General features: G+C 47.7%; 1 protein-coding gene across 1 annotated transcript; it reads left to right on the plus strand.

Moving 5' to 3' along the window:
- Window positions 1–5,236: 5,236 nt before the first annotated feature.
- LOC146199737 (uncharacterized) lies at window positions 5,237–10,761 on the plus strand. Its single transcript, XM_084592186.1, has 2 exons — window positions 5,237–6,055; window positions 10,723–10,761. The coding sequence occupies exons 1-2, from the start codon at window positions 5,237–5,239 to the stop codon at window positions 10,759–10,761; spliced, it is 858 nt and encodes a 285-aa protein (XP_084448312.1).
- The last annotated feature ends 5,767 nt before the right edge of the window (window positions 10,762–16,528 follow it).

The raw sequence follows: 16,528 nt of genomic DNA on the forward strand, positions 1-16,528 counted from the left end.
GTTCTAATCGGTTTTAAACTGAGGAAGTGTGACATCAAGTGATATGTTTTCGGAACGCGGTATTAAAGCACCATGTGCTCTGTGCCACCATAGCAGGGAACATTAAGACGTGCGATCGCATAGCATAATTACGACTACGGCTCTAAAGTACCAGAGAAACCTGAAAAACGTTAACAACTCCAAGAAACATTGGTTTATTTTTGTTCTGCAATTTCAATATCAGGACTAAGCTATTCCTGCTTCATAGAACGGTGGAGACCTAAGTAGGATCACGAACAAATACTAAATAAAGGGACAGTAAGCAAAAACATTTATTCGCCATCCAACAGGCATCTGCGGCTTAGACAGCCATATCAACAAATCAGTTCACCGCTAATAGTTTGAAATAGAAAGACCAAAGCATTTTTATCTTCAGGTCATAAAGGCCATGTTCACTTGGTCGCGTGACCAAAATAGCTAAAAGGCAACGCTGGAGAAACGCGTTGTCGAGGTTATCGTAAGTGACAGTACGCGGGCAGAACACGTAGCGATATATTTTTTCGCTGTGAAGTTGTCCGTGGTTACATCTCCACTCAATGAGTGTTCCACAGCACTCACTAAATACGCTAAAACCACACAACGAAGTATGGTGAGCTGAAGAAGAAGAAGACTTCACAAAAGCGGATCAAAGAAGAAGAAGCCCGTCCTATCTTCGCCATTCTATAGTGCTCTAGCCATTCTCCGAGGTCATACATTCTTGACTCAGACGCGATCAAAACGATACCCCTGATGTCCGTGCGCCCTGTACCTCGCTCGCCGGCATCTGTGTCATCAACCCACTCAGCAATAATAGGACGCTTTCCCGGCCGGCAGTCCCTGAGGCATGAAGGTGAGCGAGGATCCATGAGCGCCTCGTATCCCAAGAAACAGGCCTTAGGACTCCATGTGCACGCTGGCGTGGAACCTTACACTCTGGGCTCGGGGCCTTCAACAGCCTCTGTCTACGCATCCCTGATGTCGTCGGGATCCCTGTCAAATCAGCTGGCCATCGAAGTTAAAAGTTACGAATCGGCAGAGTATGTGTAGTGACTTATTTTTCTTGTACAATATGCAGAGAGATATGTGTCACTCTAGTTCAAGACGATTTCCCGTCAGCTCTGAAGGGCTTCAGAAATTAGCAAGTTCAAAGGGGCCTTTAGTGAACATCCGCAGTGTCAGATTACCAGTAACGTCAATAAGCCAGAAAGTAAGGGACTGATCAGTTAGTAAAAGCACCGGACGCAAACTCGCGAAGTATTAAGTTCGGAAGCCAGCAGCGGCATCTGGTGTTTCTTCTGATTTGTATTCAGATTTATCTTAACCACAATAAATTAATTAAAGCATTACATTATGTAAAAAGAAGTACTCTAACAGGCCCCGCATTTTCCAACATTTAACTTCTTAATACCTTTCGAGGGTATCGGTTTATTTATTTGATACCTGCATCGCAGGTGGGCAGTACAGCAGGAGGGACACACACAGGCGCACAAGGAAAACGTCATGAACTTAACGTGTGAAGAAGGCCTTCATTTAGGACATTATTAACAAAATGTAGCGGGAAAGCATTCAGTTCACAAACTGCCTTCAGAAAAAGGAAGACGAATAGCGGAGTACTTAGCGTTAAAAAGAAATTCGTATATTTTTAAATTGTTAGTTCGCTTCGAAACATAAAAAGGAGGCTTCAGATATTTTGTTTTTCTATACCAGTATTGTAATAGTAAATATTCGTTAAAACTTTTAGTCTCATATTTTTTCAGAGTTTTCAGGCCTGCTCACTGCAGATTACTTTTTGCTTTCTGACATATTTATTTATTTGAAAATACTGCAGCCCCTCAAGGGGCTATAGCAGGAGTGGGTACAAAAATGTGGAACAAAAAAGTACATACAAGCATTACAAATATAAACGCTAGAAAAACAACATACGATGCTACGACTCAATTGCCGACGCAAAATCAGAGATTGATAGTGCACGAATGTTACCATCCAAAGAATTCCAACACTCCACAGTGCGCGGAAAAAAAAACTGTATTTGAAAACGTTAGTGCGGGCAAAAAAAAGGTTGGATATTAAGATCGTGATGGCTCCTGGTTGCAGATGGTTTTGAAAACGAGATATGCTTACCCTCTGAAAGGCAATTAGCAGAATGAGCTATGGAGTGAAGAAGTTTTAAGGACTCAGTTTTTCGGCGGGATGCAAGCGGGCTTATGTTTAGGGAAGACATCGCAGATGAAGGTGGAAAATGAAAGTCGTAGCGGCGAAAAATAAATCTTACAGCTTTACGTTGCACAGATTCTATTTGATCGATTTCACATTGCTTGTATGGATTCCAGACATTAGAAGCGTATTCAAGAATAGGGCGAATTAGAGTTTTGTACATGAGCAATTTTGCTTCTTTAGGAGCATCCCGTACTGTGCGTCGTAAGTAACCTACCTTTTTAAGAGCTTTAGCTGTGATGTAATCGGTGTGTTTTGACCATTGCATATTGTGAGAAAAAACGACGCCAAGATATTTATATTCATGAACCCTTTGCAGTGATGCATAGTCGTAAATAGAAGGTGATAGGCGGTTGGTGAAAGACATGACAACTGTTTGGCTGAAATTGATGTTCATCTGCCACGTATTGCACCAGTCACGGAACATACCAAAAGACACATTCAGAAGGAGGTGATCATTAACTGAGTTGATAGTGTGGTACAGTACGCAATCATCGGCGTATAGACGGATCTTGGAGGTTATACTGTCAGGTAAATCATTAATATAGAGCAAAAATAGCAAAGGGCCAAGGACAGAGCCTTGGGGAACACCTGAGGTAACATCGGCTAAAGAAGAATCGACGGAATTGAAGCGAACAGACTGGGAGCGGTGTGAGAGGAAATCGGCAATCCAATCAGCGAGTTGAGAGTTATTGAGAATTACTTTTAGTTTGCATAACAATTTAGAGTGAAGGACCGTGTCGAAAGCTTTTGAGAAATCGATGAATATAGCATCGATTTGGTTACCGGCGTCTATGCTGAGAAGAATGTCATGTGCAAATTCGGTTAACTGAGTCACTGTACTAAACCCCTTACGAAACCCGTGTTGAGCTCTGGACAGAAGATTATTTGCTTCAAGAAATGCATCATGTCATAATTTCCACAGACAAAGCGGACTTTCCTTTCTTGATTTTTTTTTTTTTCAAATTATTAATACGTTCTTGAGGATGTGGCTCAAGGCGCACACTGACAGTAACATGCGGATGAGAGTAAAATTTAACTGCCGTTTTAGATGCTTTCAAGATGGCCGAAATTTCTGCTAAACAAACCTAAGATGGCAGCAGCTTTTATAACGATGTAATGACATCGTTTGACCACCTTAGTTCAGCAGTAAGATAAGCACTAAATATTTATAATTCTGCTCTTTGTTCGAAGTCACGTGGCTGATAGCGTAAACATAAGGCGGGTAGAGGTCGCGGTAAAGGCAGTGTGCTAGGATATCGTTGTAGGTGTCTTTTTTTTTTTTTTCTGATTTCTTGCGCCAGAACGTCGGAACACGTCGCCGTTACGCCCCTATCAAACATTTTTGCTCAAACAAGGTACATAAATACAGGTACATTCCTTCACATATCCGCCTCGCCGCCGTGGTGCAGTGGTTAAGATGCCCGACTATTGTGTTTCGATGGAGGCTAAACGAAGTGGCGCGCGTGTGCTCTGCGATGTCAACGCAGGTTAAAGATCCCCAGATGATCGAGATTATTTTGTAGCCTCCACTACCAGCGTTTGTTTCTCTCTCACATTTTCACTCCCGCTTTCCTCCCTTCCCTTACGACGTGGTTCAGCTGTCCACAGAAACAAGTGAGACAGATATTGCGCCTTTCCCTTCCAATGAACCAATATTTATTTAATTGTCCATCATAATAAGTACGCAAATATAGATTAACTCCTGGCGGAATGTCAACCATTATTCGTGTCCCAGTATAATATGGACCGTAGTTTTTGTATGCCTAACGACGCATGTCTTCTTCGAGTACATGATCGTCCCTCTGCAGGATGGTGCATCATCAGCTTTTCTGGATCTTTTACAGGACATTGGCATCTCCAAATTACCTAATTTCCTGCATCCTGAGTGACCTGTAGCCCCCATAATAATCGAATGTTCCTTATCGCGCCAGCACACTTGACGTTTTAAGGCGAAAACCTTTCTAGGCTCTTGAAACCAAATACCGTGCGCGAGGGTTGTGCGCAAGATTTGTGTACGACATTTGTCATATTCCGCAACATTTTACAAGATTATTTCTTGTCTTGTGTTCCTGCCATCTGCAATTCCACACTTCCACGCGCGGCAATGAACGCGGCGCGGCAGGAGCGATGGTTGTTGTTGTGGCTGTAGAAAGAAGGAAAAGAAAATACGCGGGCCTGCTGGCTCTGTAGCTGAGCCTTCTCCGCTGCCTCGTGCGGACAGAAGAGATTGATTGATTGATTGAATTATAGAAGGGGAAAGACGCGGTAACTGTATCACTTGTTTTCTCTGGACACCGCAACCACGCCGTAAAAGAAGGGAGGAAGGTAGGAGTTAAAGGGAAAAGAGAGAAAGGGGAGCCGTAGTGGAGGGCTACGGAGTAATTTCGACCATCTGGGGACCTTTAACGTGCGCTGATATCGCACAGCACACGGGCACCTTTTCGTTTCGCCTCCATCGAAACGCAGCCGCCGACGGACAGAAGAGAAAATAGAGAAGAAAGAAAAGGGAGAGAAAGAGGCGCGCCCCAACAGCCATCGTCCACCGCCGAAATGGTGGCGGGTACAATTACGGGCTAAACAGATAAAAATTCGGTGGCAGGCCAGCCCCCGCAGCAAGCGACGGTTACATACCTGTCCCAGCCCCATCAGGGCCAGGTGCAGCTACCCTTCATCCCCACAGAAGCGATGGTGCACTGTCCACACTCACACTTGCCGGAGAAGGTGTGACAGATACTGCGCATTTTTCTTCCTGTAAACAGGTTATAATAATATTGTTACTTAGCTGTATTCGCTGTTCGTGATGAGGATGAAGAAGTGCAACAGACTCGGAGAAGACGACGACACTGAGTGTTCTGAAAACGGTGCCCTCATCAACGTTAATTGTGCAGACAGCTTTGGGACTGTAAATCTTCCACGTAACATCTCTTGGTGGAGGTTAATCTATTCGATCCCCTCTCACAAGCTGGATCTCCGCAGCGGCCGCCACATCAGAACCACCACGATGACTACCGACGCCTGTACCTCTACAGCCGCCGCCCCTGCTGTTGTAATGGCCCACCCCCGTGACCCCGGAAACTTCTGCGGGACCGACGACGTCGACGTAGACGACTGGCTAGCCCTATACGAGCGCGTGAGCAAGCACAACAGGTGGGATGCAACACTCATGCTAGCGAATGTAATCTTTTACTTGGCTGCGACCGCGCGGGTGTGGTTTGAAACCCACGAAGACGAGCTAACATCTTGGGATATTTGCAAACAGAAGCTGCATGATCTTTTCGGAAAGCCTATTGGCCGCCATATTGGCGCCAAAAAAGCGCTCGCCTCTCGGGCCCAAACGTCTACGGAGTCTTATCTCACTTACATCCAAGACGTCCTGTCTCTATGCCGCAAAGTCGACCAAGGCATGCCTGAGGAGGATAAAGTCGGCCATATAGTAAAAGGTATTGCCGACGATGCTTTCAACCTCCTGTTGTGCAGGGATTGCTCAACAGTGGACTCTGTGCTACAGGTGTGCCGACGTTTCGAGCAGGCGAAACAGAAGCGCATATATCACCGTTTCGACCGGTTGCCGAACACGGCTGCTAGCTCCTCCTGTATCGATATCCCGACTCCTCGACCACCTGCGAACGACAGCACTTTGGCACGCATTGTCCGCCAAGAGCTTGAGGCAATGACTACAGCGGCCTCGCTGTCGCATACACCCGACAACACCCTGGCTACCATATCACTTATTAAGGCTGTTGTTCGCCAAGAGGTTGCGAATATGGGCCTCCCTTCTACCAGCACCACCGACACCACGGATTCAGGACCTGCCCCTCCAGTAATTGCTGCCACTTCAACCAACGCCGGTTTCTCGCCCCGATATCGTTACCGCAACCCAAATGAATGGCGTACCCACGACAATCGCCCCATCTGTTTTACTTGTTCTCGCGTTGGCCACATTTCCCGCCACTGTCGTAGTCGCTGGTACACGCCATCTCGTCAGTACACCTACGTTGACCGCCGCGGAGACTATGCCCCTCGCTATTCCCCACCTCGCCCCGACCAGACCCTTGCTGACCCCGGTTCCACTGCCTGTGCTGCCAACCGTTCACCATCCCGCAAGCACGACGTTCGCGTTCTCCTCTTCCTCGCCGCAATTCACCACCGTCATATTCTGGCCACGTACCGGAAAACTAGCCAATGCAGCTCCCGGAGGTGACGCTGCATTTATGACCCGGACTGAAAAACCTCAGTTGACCCCTGCCCTACAAAATAACCGTATCGACGTCCTTGTGGATGGAGTTCCCGTTTCTGCTCTAATTGATACAGGCGCCCAACTGTCCGTTCTCAGCTCCTCATTTCGCCGTCGCCTCAAGAAAGTCCTTACACCAGCCGTCTCGTCCACAGTTCGCGTCGCCAATGGCAGCCCTGCTGCCGTGTTTGGCATGTGTACGGCGCGAGTTACAATTGCTGACCGTCATGCCCCAGTGTTGTTCACCGTCCTACATGAATGCCCCCACGACGTTATCCTTGGCATTGATTTCTTAACAGCCCACTCTGCCCTTATTGACTGCTCTAGCGGCCTACTTCGCTTGGACCTTCCGCTCTGCTCTGAAGACCCCTCCTGCTCACCCCGACTTCGATCAGCACAGTTTAGCCGCCTTCCTCCTGAAACTGCCGTTTACATCCCTATGTCGCCATTTCCACCCGTCCCAGATGGCGACTATCTCGCTTGTCCCATTACTGATGTCATGCTGCAGCGGCACGTCACCCTTCCTCATCTAATTGTGCACATCTCCCAGAACCGCACCACTCTCCCAGTCCTTAACTTCAGCTTTTCAACTCAAGTACTACCCGAGGGAATTTCATTAGCTTCGCTGTCACCGATGACCGATTGTGTCAGCTCTGTCTACAGATCCTACAACTGCCGTCCCTGCCAACACCCCCTCGTCGTCCACATCGCGCCCTGTTCCGCTTAACAGCATGATATCAGCTGATCTGCAACCTGAATTCGCCGCTGATTTACACAAGCTTTTGTTTACCTACAGTGACCTTTTTGACTTCGGCACCCGCCCATTGGGTCAAACGACAGTTGTAACCCACCGCATTGACACCGGGGACGCCAGTCCTATCCACAGGCGGCCCTATCGTGTTTCGCTTGCCGAGCGACGCGTCATTCAAACGGAGGTCGAAAAGATGTTAACGAACGACATAATCGAGCCTTCCAGTAGCCCCTGGGCATCCCCTGTCGTGTTGGTCAAGAAGAAGGATAACAGTTGGAGATTCTGCGTTGACTACCGTCACTTGAATAAGATAACCAAAAAAGATGTATATCCTCTTCCGCGCATCGACGACGCGCTTGATAGTTTGCACGGAGCCAGCTACTTTTCATCCATCGACCTTCGTTCCGGCTACTGGCAGATTTCTGTCGATGAGAGAGGCCGTGAAAAGACAGCGTTCATCACACCTGACGGCCTCTATCAATTTAAAGTCATGCCTTTTGGCCTATGTAACGCCCCTGCAACTTTCGATGGATGATGGACTCATTGCTGCGCGGCTTCAAGTGGACGACTTGCCTTTGTTACTTAGACGACGTCATTGTTTTCTCGTCCACTTTTGACAGCCACCTCTATCGCTTTTCTACCATTCTCGAGCTATTCCGCCGCGCCGGCCTTCAACTCAACTCAAAGAAATGCAGTTTCGGCCATCGGGAAATCAAAGTGCTTGGTCAGTTGGTTAATGCTTCCGGTGTTCAGCCTGACCCTGACAAGATACGTGCCGTCAGAGATTTTCCCACTCCGCGTTCATCCAGCGATGTCCGAAGCTTCATTGGCCTATGTTCCTATTTCCGCCGATTCGTCCCGAACTTCGCAGTCCTTGCTCGTCTGCTCACCCAACTCCTCAAGAAAGACATTTCATTCTATTGGGGGCCAGAACAAGTTGCAGCTTTCTCAGAGCTTATTGCTGCTCTAACTACTCCACCAGTCTTGGCCCACTTCAACCCTTCCGCCAATACTGAACTCCGTACCGACGCAAGTGGCCATGGAATAGGAGCTATTCTCGCTCAGCAACAACACGGCCGTACTAGGGTGATTGCGTATGCCAGCCGTCTCCTCTCAACACCCGAACAAAATTATTATATTACAGAGCGAGAGTGTATGGCGCTTGTCTGGGCTATTACGAAATTCCGCCCTTATTTGTTTGGCCGCCATTTTACTGTGATAACAGACCATCATGCCTTGTGCTGGCTTTCCTCTCTCAAAGATCCTACTGGCCGTTTGGGGCGTTGGGCGCTACGATTACAATAATACACCTTTTCCGTCGTCTACAAGTCCGGCCGGCTTCACCAAGATGCAGACTGTTTGTCACGTCATCCCGTCGACTCCCCTAGTCCTACAGACTCTGACGATGATGCATATGTCTTATCTGTCTCCGCCTTTGCCAACATTGCCAAGGAACAGCACCTAGATCCTTCTCTGCATTCCATTATCCTCCGTCTTACCTCCGACCGCCCTGATCCATCTCTCGCCTTATTTGTGCTCCACGAGAACACCCTATACCGACGTAATATGCGACCAGATGGCACAGACCTTTTGCTCGTCGTTCCACAACACCTGCGTTCCACCATCCTTGAACAGTTCCATGATGCTCCCACGGCTGGCCACTTGGGTGTCTCTCGCACATACGACAGCCTGCGCCGACGTTTCTACTGGCCGGGGCTCTACCGCTCTGTCCAGCACTACATTGCCGCGTGTGAACTGTGTCAGCGTCGGGAGAAGCCCGCAATTTTGCCTTCAGGTCATATGCAGCCGATACCCATACCAACTGACCCATTTTCCCGTATAGGCGTTGACCTCCTTGGCCCCTTTCCAGTTTCCACCTCGGGGAACAAATGGATCGCCGTCGCCACCGATTACGCTACTCGGTACGCTATTACCCGAGCCATCCCGACCAGCTGCGCCACAGACGTCGCTGACTTCCTTCTAGAAAATGTAATTCTTCATCATGGTGCTCCTCGCGAACTACTAACTGACCGTGGCCGCTGTTTCCTGTCGCGAGTGGTTGACGAAATTCTCCGTTCGTGTTCCATCCGCCACAAATTCACCACCGCATATCACCCCCAGACCAACGGCCTCACGGAACGTCTAAACCGTACCCTCACAGACATGCTGGCCATGTATGTGTCCGACGACCATCGAAATTGGGACGTTCATCTCCCCTTTGTCACATTCGCCTACAATTCATCTGTCCATTCTACCGCTGGATACTCCCCATTTTATCTGTTATTTGGCCGACACCCGTTACTACCCTTCGACACCTCTCTACCCGCGGCAGACGCCACCAGTACTTACACCAGTGATGCCGTCACCCGCGCTCATGATGCCCGCCGGATAGCTCATGCCAGGCTCTCTGCATCCCAAGACTCTCAAAAGATCCGGTACGACAGCCGCCACCGTGATGTCCACTACACTCCTGGATCTCTCGTTTTGCTGTGGCTCCCGTGCCGTCGAGGGGGCTTGTGTGAAAAACTTTTGCCCCGTTACACTGGCCCTTACCGTGTTTTGCGCCCCGTGACCGACGTCACCTACGAAGTTGAATCTGTGGTTCCGAAGTCCACGTCCACAGCTCCAACCTCCGAAATAGTGCATGTGTCCCGTCTAAAGCCCTATCATCAACGTTCTATTTCGCTAACATAGATCGCACCGGGACTGTGCTTTTCCCGCGGGGGGGGGGGGTAGTGTTACTTAGCTGTATTCGCTGTTCGTGATGAGGATGAAGAAGTGCAACAGACTCGGAGAAGACGACGACACTGAGTGTTCTGAAAACGGTGCCCTCATCAACGTTAATTGTGCAGACAACTTTGGGACTGTAAATCTTCCACGTAACAATATGTAGCACTGCAACGAACGCCGATAAGATGCAAACGATAAAAAAGGAAGGGTAGGCGTTCGCTATTCTCTTAACAGACATGAAAGAGATCCTCTTATTGTTCCTTGGGCGTCTGCTTTCGCTCCGAGTCTACTACTGTACATGAGGAAGTTAAAGCACCGGGTTACTGTGCTGTCAGTGCAGTGTCCATTTTCCAAGTTTGGATCGTTTTAAGGAGTGTCTTCGTCTCTCTGACCTCAAGTCATCTGATCAGTGAGAACAGCGGAACCGGAAGTGGAACTGACAACCAGTTCCTGTGTTTATGGCAATCGCATAGTTTGAGGTAAGGGAGATAACGACGCTTCTGAAAACTACTCAAACCTCTGAATAAGGAGCCTGACTAGGAATCCCAGGTAACCGCAATATCTGATTTCATTACGTCGTCCGTCAAAGCCTGAGTTGTTTTGGGGCGTCAGACCCTACAAACCACACCAATCAGGAAAGCATTGAGCATTTCTTCTTTGCTTATGTACACTGCCGTTCTTTAAAATAGTCTTATGTTTCTAATGTTGATCCTGAGCGTTAGGAGTAAAGAAAACGCCACATATGAGCATGCGCCGTATGTTTCCTTTGCAGGCCCCTCCAGGCCACCAGTTCCGTTGTCGGCAGAAGTAACAGCGACGTCCCTATAACTAGCAGCGACGTGGAAATGGATGACGACCTAGCGATATCGCCTTCCTCCACGGAGCTGCCCTCTCTAAGGACGGTGCGGGAGAATCGCCGTGAGGGAGAGCACTTACTCATGGTGCTCACAGTCATTAGCCTGGTGAGCGCCAGCGCTCTCACCATCACGCTGCTTATGCGGGGAACCTTCGGTATGGCGCCGATATATGAAGGCGATGAGGGTTTCGACCCATCGTTGAAGCTGGAGAACGGCTCACAGCCATCGGACAACTCTGGGTTCAGGGTCGAGTTTGCTCGCCGCAGTGCCGTCGGGGCTCGCACTCCTAGAGAGCCACCGTTCTTCGCGGTCACTATGAGGCCGCGGATTACGGTCACGAAGAAGCTTATCATTACGTGGCCGCCTTTTCCAGAGACGTACCCTCTGGTATCAACAAACTTTTCGGCGAATGTCGGACCAGACGACGAGTCGAACGAGACAGATTCGAAGCAGCCAGAGTTCAACAAGACCACATCGATCGAAGCAGATTCAACGGTCAGCTCTCAGACCGGGGATAGGCAGCCCAGCAGGGCGACCAACGATGGGCAACCCAGCCGTGCGACCAACGATGGGCAGCCCAGCAGGGCGACCAACGATGGCCAGCCCAGCAGGGCGACCAACGATGGCCAGCCCAGCAGTGCGACCAACGAGCCTGCTGTTGTCACAGAGCAGCATTTAAACGGGCTGAACAAGGACGTCACTGGCGATGGCGATGCAGACGACGATGAAGTAACAGGAAACGACGATGAAGCTGGTGAAGTCAAGGTATATATACGTGGCGCTAAAAGTTGACTTTGCGTGTTTGCACTGGTACATGCGTACTTTTTAGGACTCCTTTGCGAAGCGGCTAAATCAAAAATAAGCTAAAGCCTTTCGTTTTGTTTTTCAAGATATTCCTATGCGCCAAAGGGGGTATTACATAGGAACGGCAGATAAACAGATGACCATATAAGAGAATATAGTAGAAAAAGACATCTCTTCAGTAAAGCGAGGAGTGAAGGCTGTAAAGAACAAATCACGTAATCATGATTTCTTAAAACATGGCCTCTTGTATATTTTCCGCCTCGTGTATGCAGTGTTCCGAAGAATATGCATAGTGAAAGTAGGAGGCCACATAGCCTAACAGGGACACAAAATACAGCTGATTGCTGATAGATCAGCTGATAGATCATAAAAGTAGACGTAGCAGCTGAGCAATTTTACCAAATTCGTTACTAGTAGAAAAGCTCAACACAGGGCGTCAAAGTATCTGCCCCAACGGAGCCCAGGATATCAGCTGAAACCGTTCGACACAATTCAGTGCAGCTCGAAGCAGTATCAATCCATTCGCAAAATCACAAATCACCTACAAGCAAACACAAGGCGACAAGAATATGGGCTTTTGAAAAGATGCACTCAGATGATTTGAACGGAAAAAAAGGCGCCTTTAACAACATTTTAAGGTGTTCGAAAAGGAGTTACTTTGATTAATCTCTATTTTTTTCTTACACCCTGTACACTTCTCTACCAGCACAGGCTTTTTTATTTCAGCGACTAACAGTTGAGGAATAAGAAGCTTCCACACCAAACTTCGATTTTTTCTCTTATTCCTGGTGGACATATTTGCCACACGTGCTTACCCTCACGTATTATTTCTCATGCATGTATGTGTGCCTGCTGTCACACGCAAAGCAACTTTATATATACAAGATGAATGTAGACAAAAAAAATGATTGAATTTCAAGAGAGCTAGGTTTTCACCTTTCGAGCTTAATGGTCCATGCTAGTAGTCGTCACAGCAGTAATTACGGGCCCCTTGCCTAGAATATGAGGAACAAACGGTTGTGTTCTTTGCTAAAGTGATGCCCGGGCCCAGACGCTTCATTTAGGTAGTAACTGCACGCTTCAATTTCGGCCTCATTTATTTTGCATTCATTAATATCTTGCGTTGTGATCAAAAGCGACAATATTTTATCTCTTTTCAGCGCTGACGTGGGAGAAGAGAATAACCTTCCGGCTATCCAGTGACCTCAAGTGGAATGTTGAAAGATTAGGTTCCTTAATAAAGCATGAAATCCAGATAATTTAAAGCTGTAACGAATCTTTATTACCCAGTATGATGTGATAAAGTTTTTGCAAGTATTAGTTACGGAACGTGCAACGTCGCTGAATACCGCTAATGAAAACAACGGTGTCTAGACCACCTGAACCAACTGCAGGAAATCTTTAACAAGTCCCGATAAACGGCCGTTCTTCAAAGTACGTTCCGTAAAGGTTCGTAATGTTCGGCCTTCTGGTGACTTCGGAATTTTCGTGTAGAGAAAGTAAACCAATTCGGAAGGTAATTAGCTTCAACTTATTTACAACCCTTATACGTTGCATTGAAAATAAAACATTTACTTAAAGCTCACTGAACATGTTCATCTCTTTGTTGCGGGCGTGTAGAAGATGTTTACAACTTTATCGTAACTGCGCACATTCAGCTAGTTTGGGCTGATGCAGCAGTCGAAGAAGAGCAGAAAAGTCTACCGAGTGCACGGAAAACAAAAATCCGGCTCTTTACATTGGGAGGCGAGCTCGCCAACCATACACCACAGAGGTTTGTCTTTATTCTGTGATGTATGCTAACCCTGGCAGGCTTCAAGCCCGACTTCACCAGGTCTCAACCCGCAACCACTCGTATACAGACGCACTAGCATCTAGCAGTCACTATGCCCACAGATCAAAATTCCTGGATGCATATACATGCATTCAGTAAAAGCCGCCAGGCGGGTGGTCAATCCTGCACAGCATATTGCCCCGCACCACAATACACTGTTCTGTGAACATAGAGACTTCGATGAAAGTGGTGTATTTATGTGGCGATCAGTCATGCGTTTCGTCCACAGGTTAGACGGTCTCATACGATTAAAATGTCACATGGAACGTTAAAACCTGTCACTATAGGAAAACATTCCTATAATGTATGGTATATATAGCATAATATCAATGTATTTTTGAGTGTACATTGAAAAATGTACTAAACAACATGACATCAGGACAACAAACAAAGCAACTAACACAGGTCACAGTTCACTGACTATGACACAAAATTCGTTTTGTACGAAGCAACATTTTGACAGGTAGGTTCACGAGTGAAGTTAAAAAAAAAAAGCCTTTCTGACCGCTTCAATATTCATTCTTTGCAACCGTTTAATACACAGTCGTCTTGAGAGGAGAGATGAGGCAGCCAATACATTGGTATAAGAAATAACGCCTTATTCAGTTTTATTGTCTGTCTTCTGGGTAGGCAGTACAGGTAATCTGGGGAGAACCGTACAGTGAAAAGAATGCCGGCATCACTAAAACACCACAAATGCATCTCACTCCTATTACCAGTGAGCAGCAAAAGAAGCGCCAAATCGGCACTTTCTGGTCCGGAAATCATACCTAGGAGGTAGAGTTGGCTTGCACTTTTAAAAAGGAGAAACGAAACGAGCTGATGGGAAAATATGCGTGAAGACTAGCTACACCATATCCTTCAAATGTAGAAACTAATTTTCCCGACTCATAAATTTCCATACAAAAGGCCACATAAAAGGAAAAATTACATGCACTGCCTGTGCTGTTTCCTTGGAATACCTTTATGAGAGAGATAAACTTCGAAACCAACAAGACATTGCGAACTTATTATACTCGAGCAAAAAGAGGGAACTCCCTATACATCCAAGCCTGAGTTTGTAGCCTAAATCACGAGTTGTGCGAATCCAAGGGAGGCCCTCTATTGCGACACTAATACAAAGAAACCTGCAAATACTGAACGTTTACGGAGCCCTACTTGTTGCGTCAAAAATCTGGGTTTTGTAACCCAGAGACCTAGCCAGAAACCCTGTCATTTATCAAGGTTAAGAAACTCATCCGGACAATTAAATACTGCTCAGTTACACGCGAAACGGCATTCAACTCTTTTCATGACAATAGGAAACGGCAGTGCTTTGAGCATAGTCAAAATTTTCATTTGCCAACGCGATAAAGATTACTCACGATTTGCTGTGCTTTTAATTACACAGCGACATTTCGGTTCAAAGCCGTGGTTCAAAATAATGTTATGGCGCATTCGGTTGAAGGGATGAGAGCAGAGGCGCCGAGCATTTCAGAACAGTACAGGAGCCCGCCAAGCGAGGGTGTAATGTCCTCCCAGGGGAACTCTCTTTGCGTTTCGAGAGCGGCGCGCTACGACCATGTGACCGCACTTCTCTCTCCAGCATTCTCCGCCTGCCCGCAGTGGCGGCAGTTGCAACCCGAGGAGAGGCCAATGCTCCGTGAAGAACCGCTTGTTTTGTACGCCTTTGTTCTCACAACGCGGCAATTTGCCTCCTTGGGCCCTTTCGACGCCAGCAGTGACTCTCAAACATACATACAACACCTGAACAATGCTTTCCGCTCCTGACACAAATTCGCTTGAATCCGATCGAGCTCACCGAGCTCCGACGCTTTGCAGCCGCCATTTTGAGCGTCGCCGATTCATGAGAGAAAAAAACGATGGCGCGATATGGCAGTTTATACCATGTGACTTCCTCTACACTCGCTTTAGATGAGGGAGCAGCCGGGAGCGCACTCGATTGTTCTGAGCGAAGGAAAAGTCCTCTTCATCTACCATTGGAAGCCAGTAATTCTACTCCTGCTCTCCCACTATAGGGCGCCCGCTTGTCTGAGAGTACTTTCGAAGTGCTCTCAAGTGCACCTGCTCTCCCACTCAATTCGCCATTACACTCGGGGGTTTATTTCCGGAGTGCTCAACTGGTGACCGATTGAGGCAGGCAGCCCAGATCGTGAATGGCGTCCTCCGACACAACTTTCAAGAGCTCATGCGAACGTCGTTGTACTTTTGCTCCGCTGCTCTTTTAAAATTCTTCAGGACTGCTGTACCATAAAGCGACTACAAAAGGCCGCCGTCTTACCAGAACAGAGGAGGTTTCGCTTCGGAAGATCAGGGTAGAGGTTGCTCTCCTTCCGGCTACCACTCGAGTGTGGCCTCATTTTTGATACTTGTATCCAGACAGGCTCACGAAGATCGTACACGCCACCCCGGGTACGGACACAGAGTTGATGGAAAAGCTCAAGACCAGGTATCTGTGCACGGACCAAGTCGTGGATCAGCCGGAGCATTCTGGACTGCCGAATCCCGAGCTGGACATCCCACTCACGAAAGAAGAAATCAAAGCAGAAATCGCGGCCATGAGGAAAAATGCAGCTCCAGGTCCAGATCAGATAACAGCGAAGCTCTTATTTAACCTCAGCGATGACACCACCACCTCGCTGGTGGAATGCTTCAACGAGCAGCATTGGGCTACAGGAACGTTACCAATATCCTGGAAGACAGCCGAGGTTCGGTTCATTCCGAAGCCGAACAAACCCCTTAAACTGGATAATCTAAGACCGATATCGCTGACCTCGTGTTTGGAGAACCTCATAGAGAGGGTCATCAACACGAGACTGAGTAGATACTTAGAAGATAACAACCTCCTACCTAACACTCAATTCGGCTTTCGCCCACACCTATCAACACAGGACGCCCTGTTGTACTTGTACAAAGACCTCCTTGAGACACCTCCCAAGTCACAGACAAGGGCCATCCTGGCACTTGATTTGAAAGGAGCGTTCGATAACGTTCTACATAAAAATATCCTGCAAAGCCTCGCCGATACCAACTGTGGCGCAAGAACCTACAACTATATCAAAAACTTCTTATCAGCCAGGCGA

This window comes from Amblyomma maculatum, chromosome 2, assembly GCF_055883805.1.
Source record: "Amblyomma maculatum isolate TAMU_Amacu chromosome 2, ASM5588380v1, whole genome shotgun sequence".
Lineage (NCBI taxonomy): Eukaryota > Metazoa > Arthropoda > Arachnida > Ixodida > Ixodidae > Amblyomma > Amblyomma maculatum.

What these genes read in the sequence shown, in the direction of transcription:
- LOC146199737 (XM_084592186.1), top strand. Translation starts at nt 5,237, where the DNA reads ATGACTACCGACGCCTGTACCTCTACAGCCGCCGCCCCTGCTGTTGTA. An exon ending in ATTCAGGACCTGCCCCTCCA is followed by an intron (nt 6,056 to 10,722) that starts GTAATTGCTGCC and finishes TTTCCTTTGCAG; the next exon opens with GCCCCTCCAGGCCACCAGTT.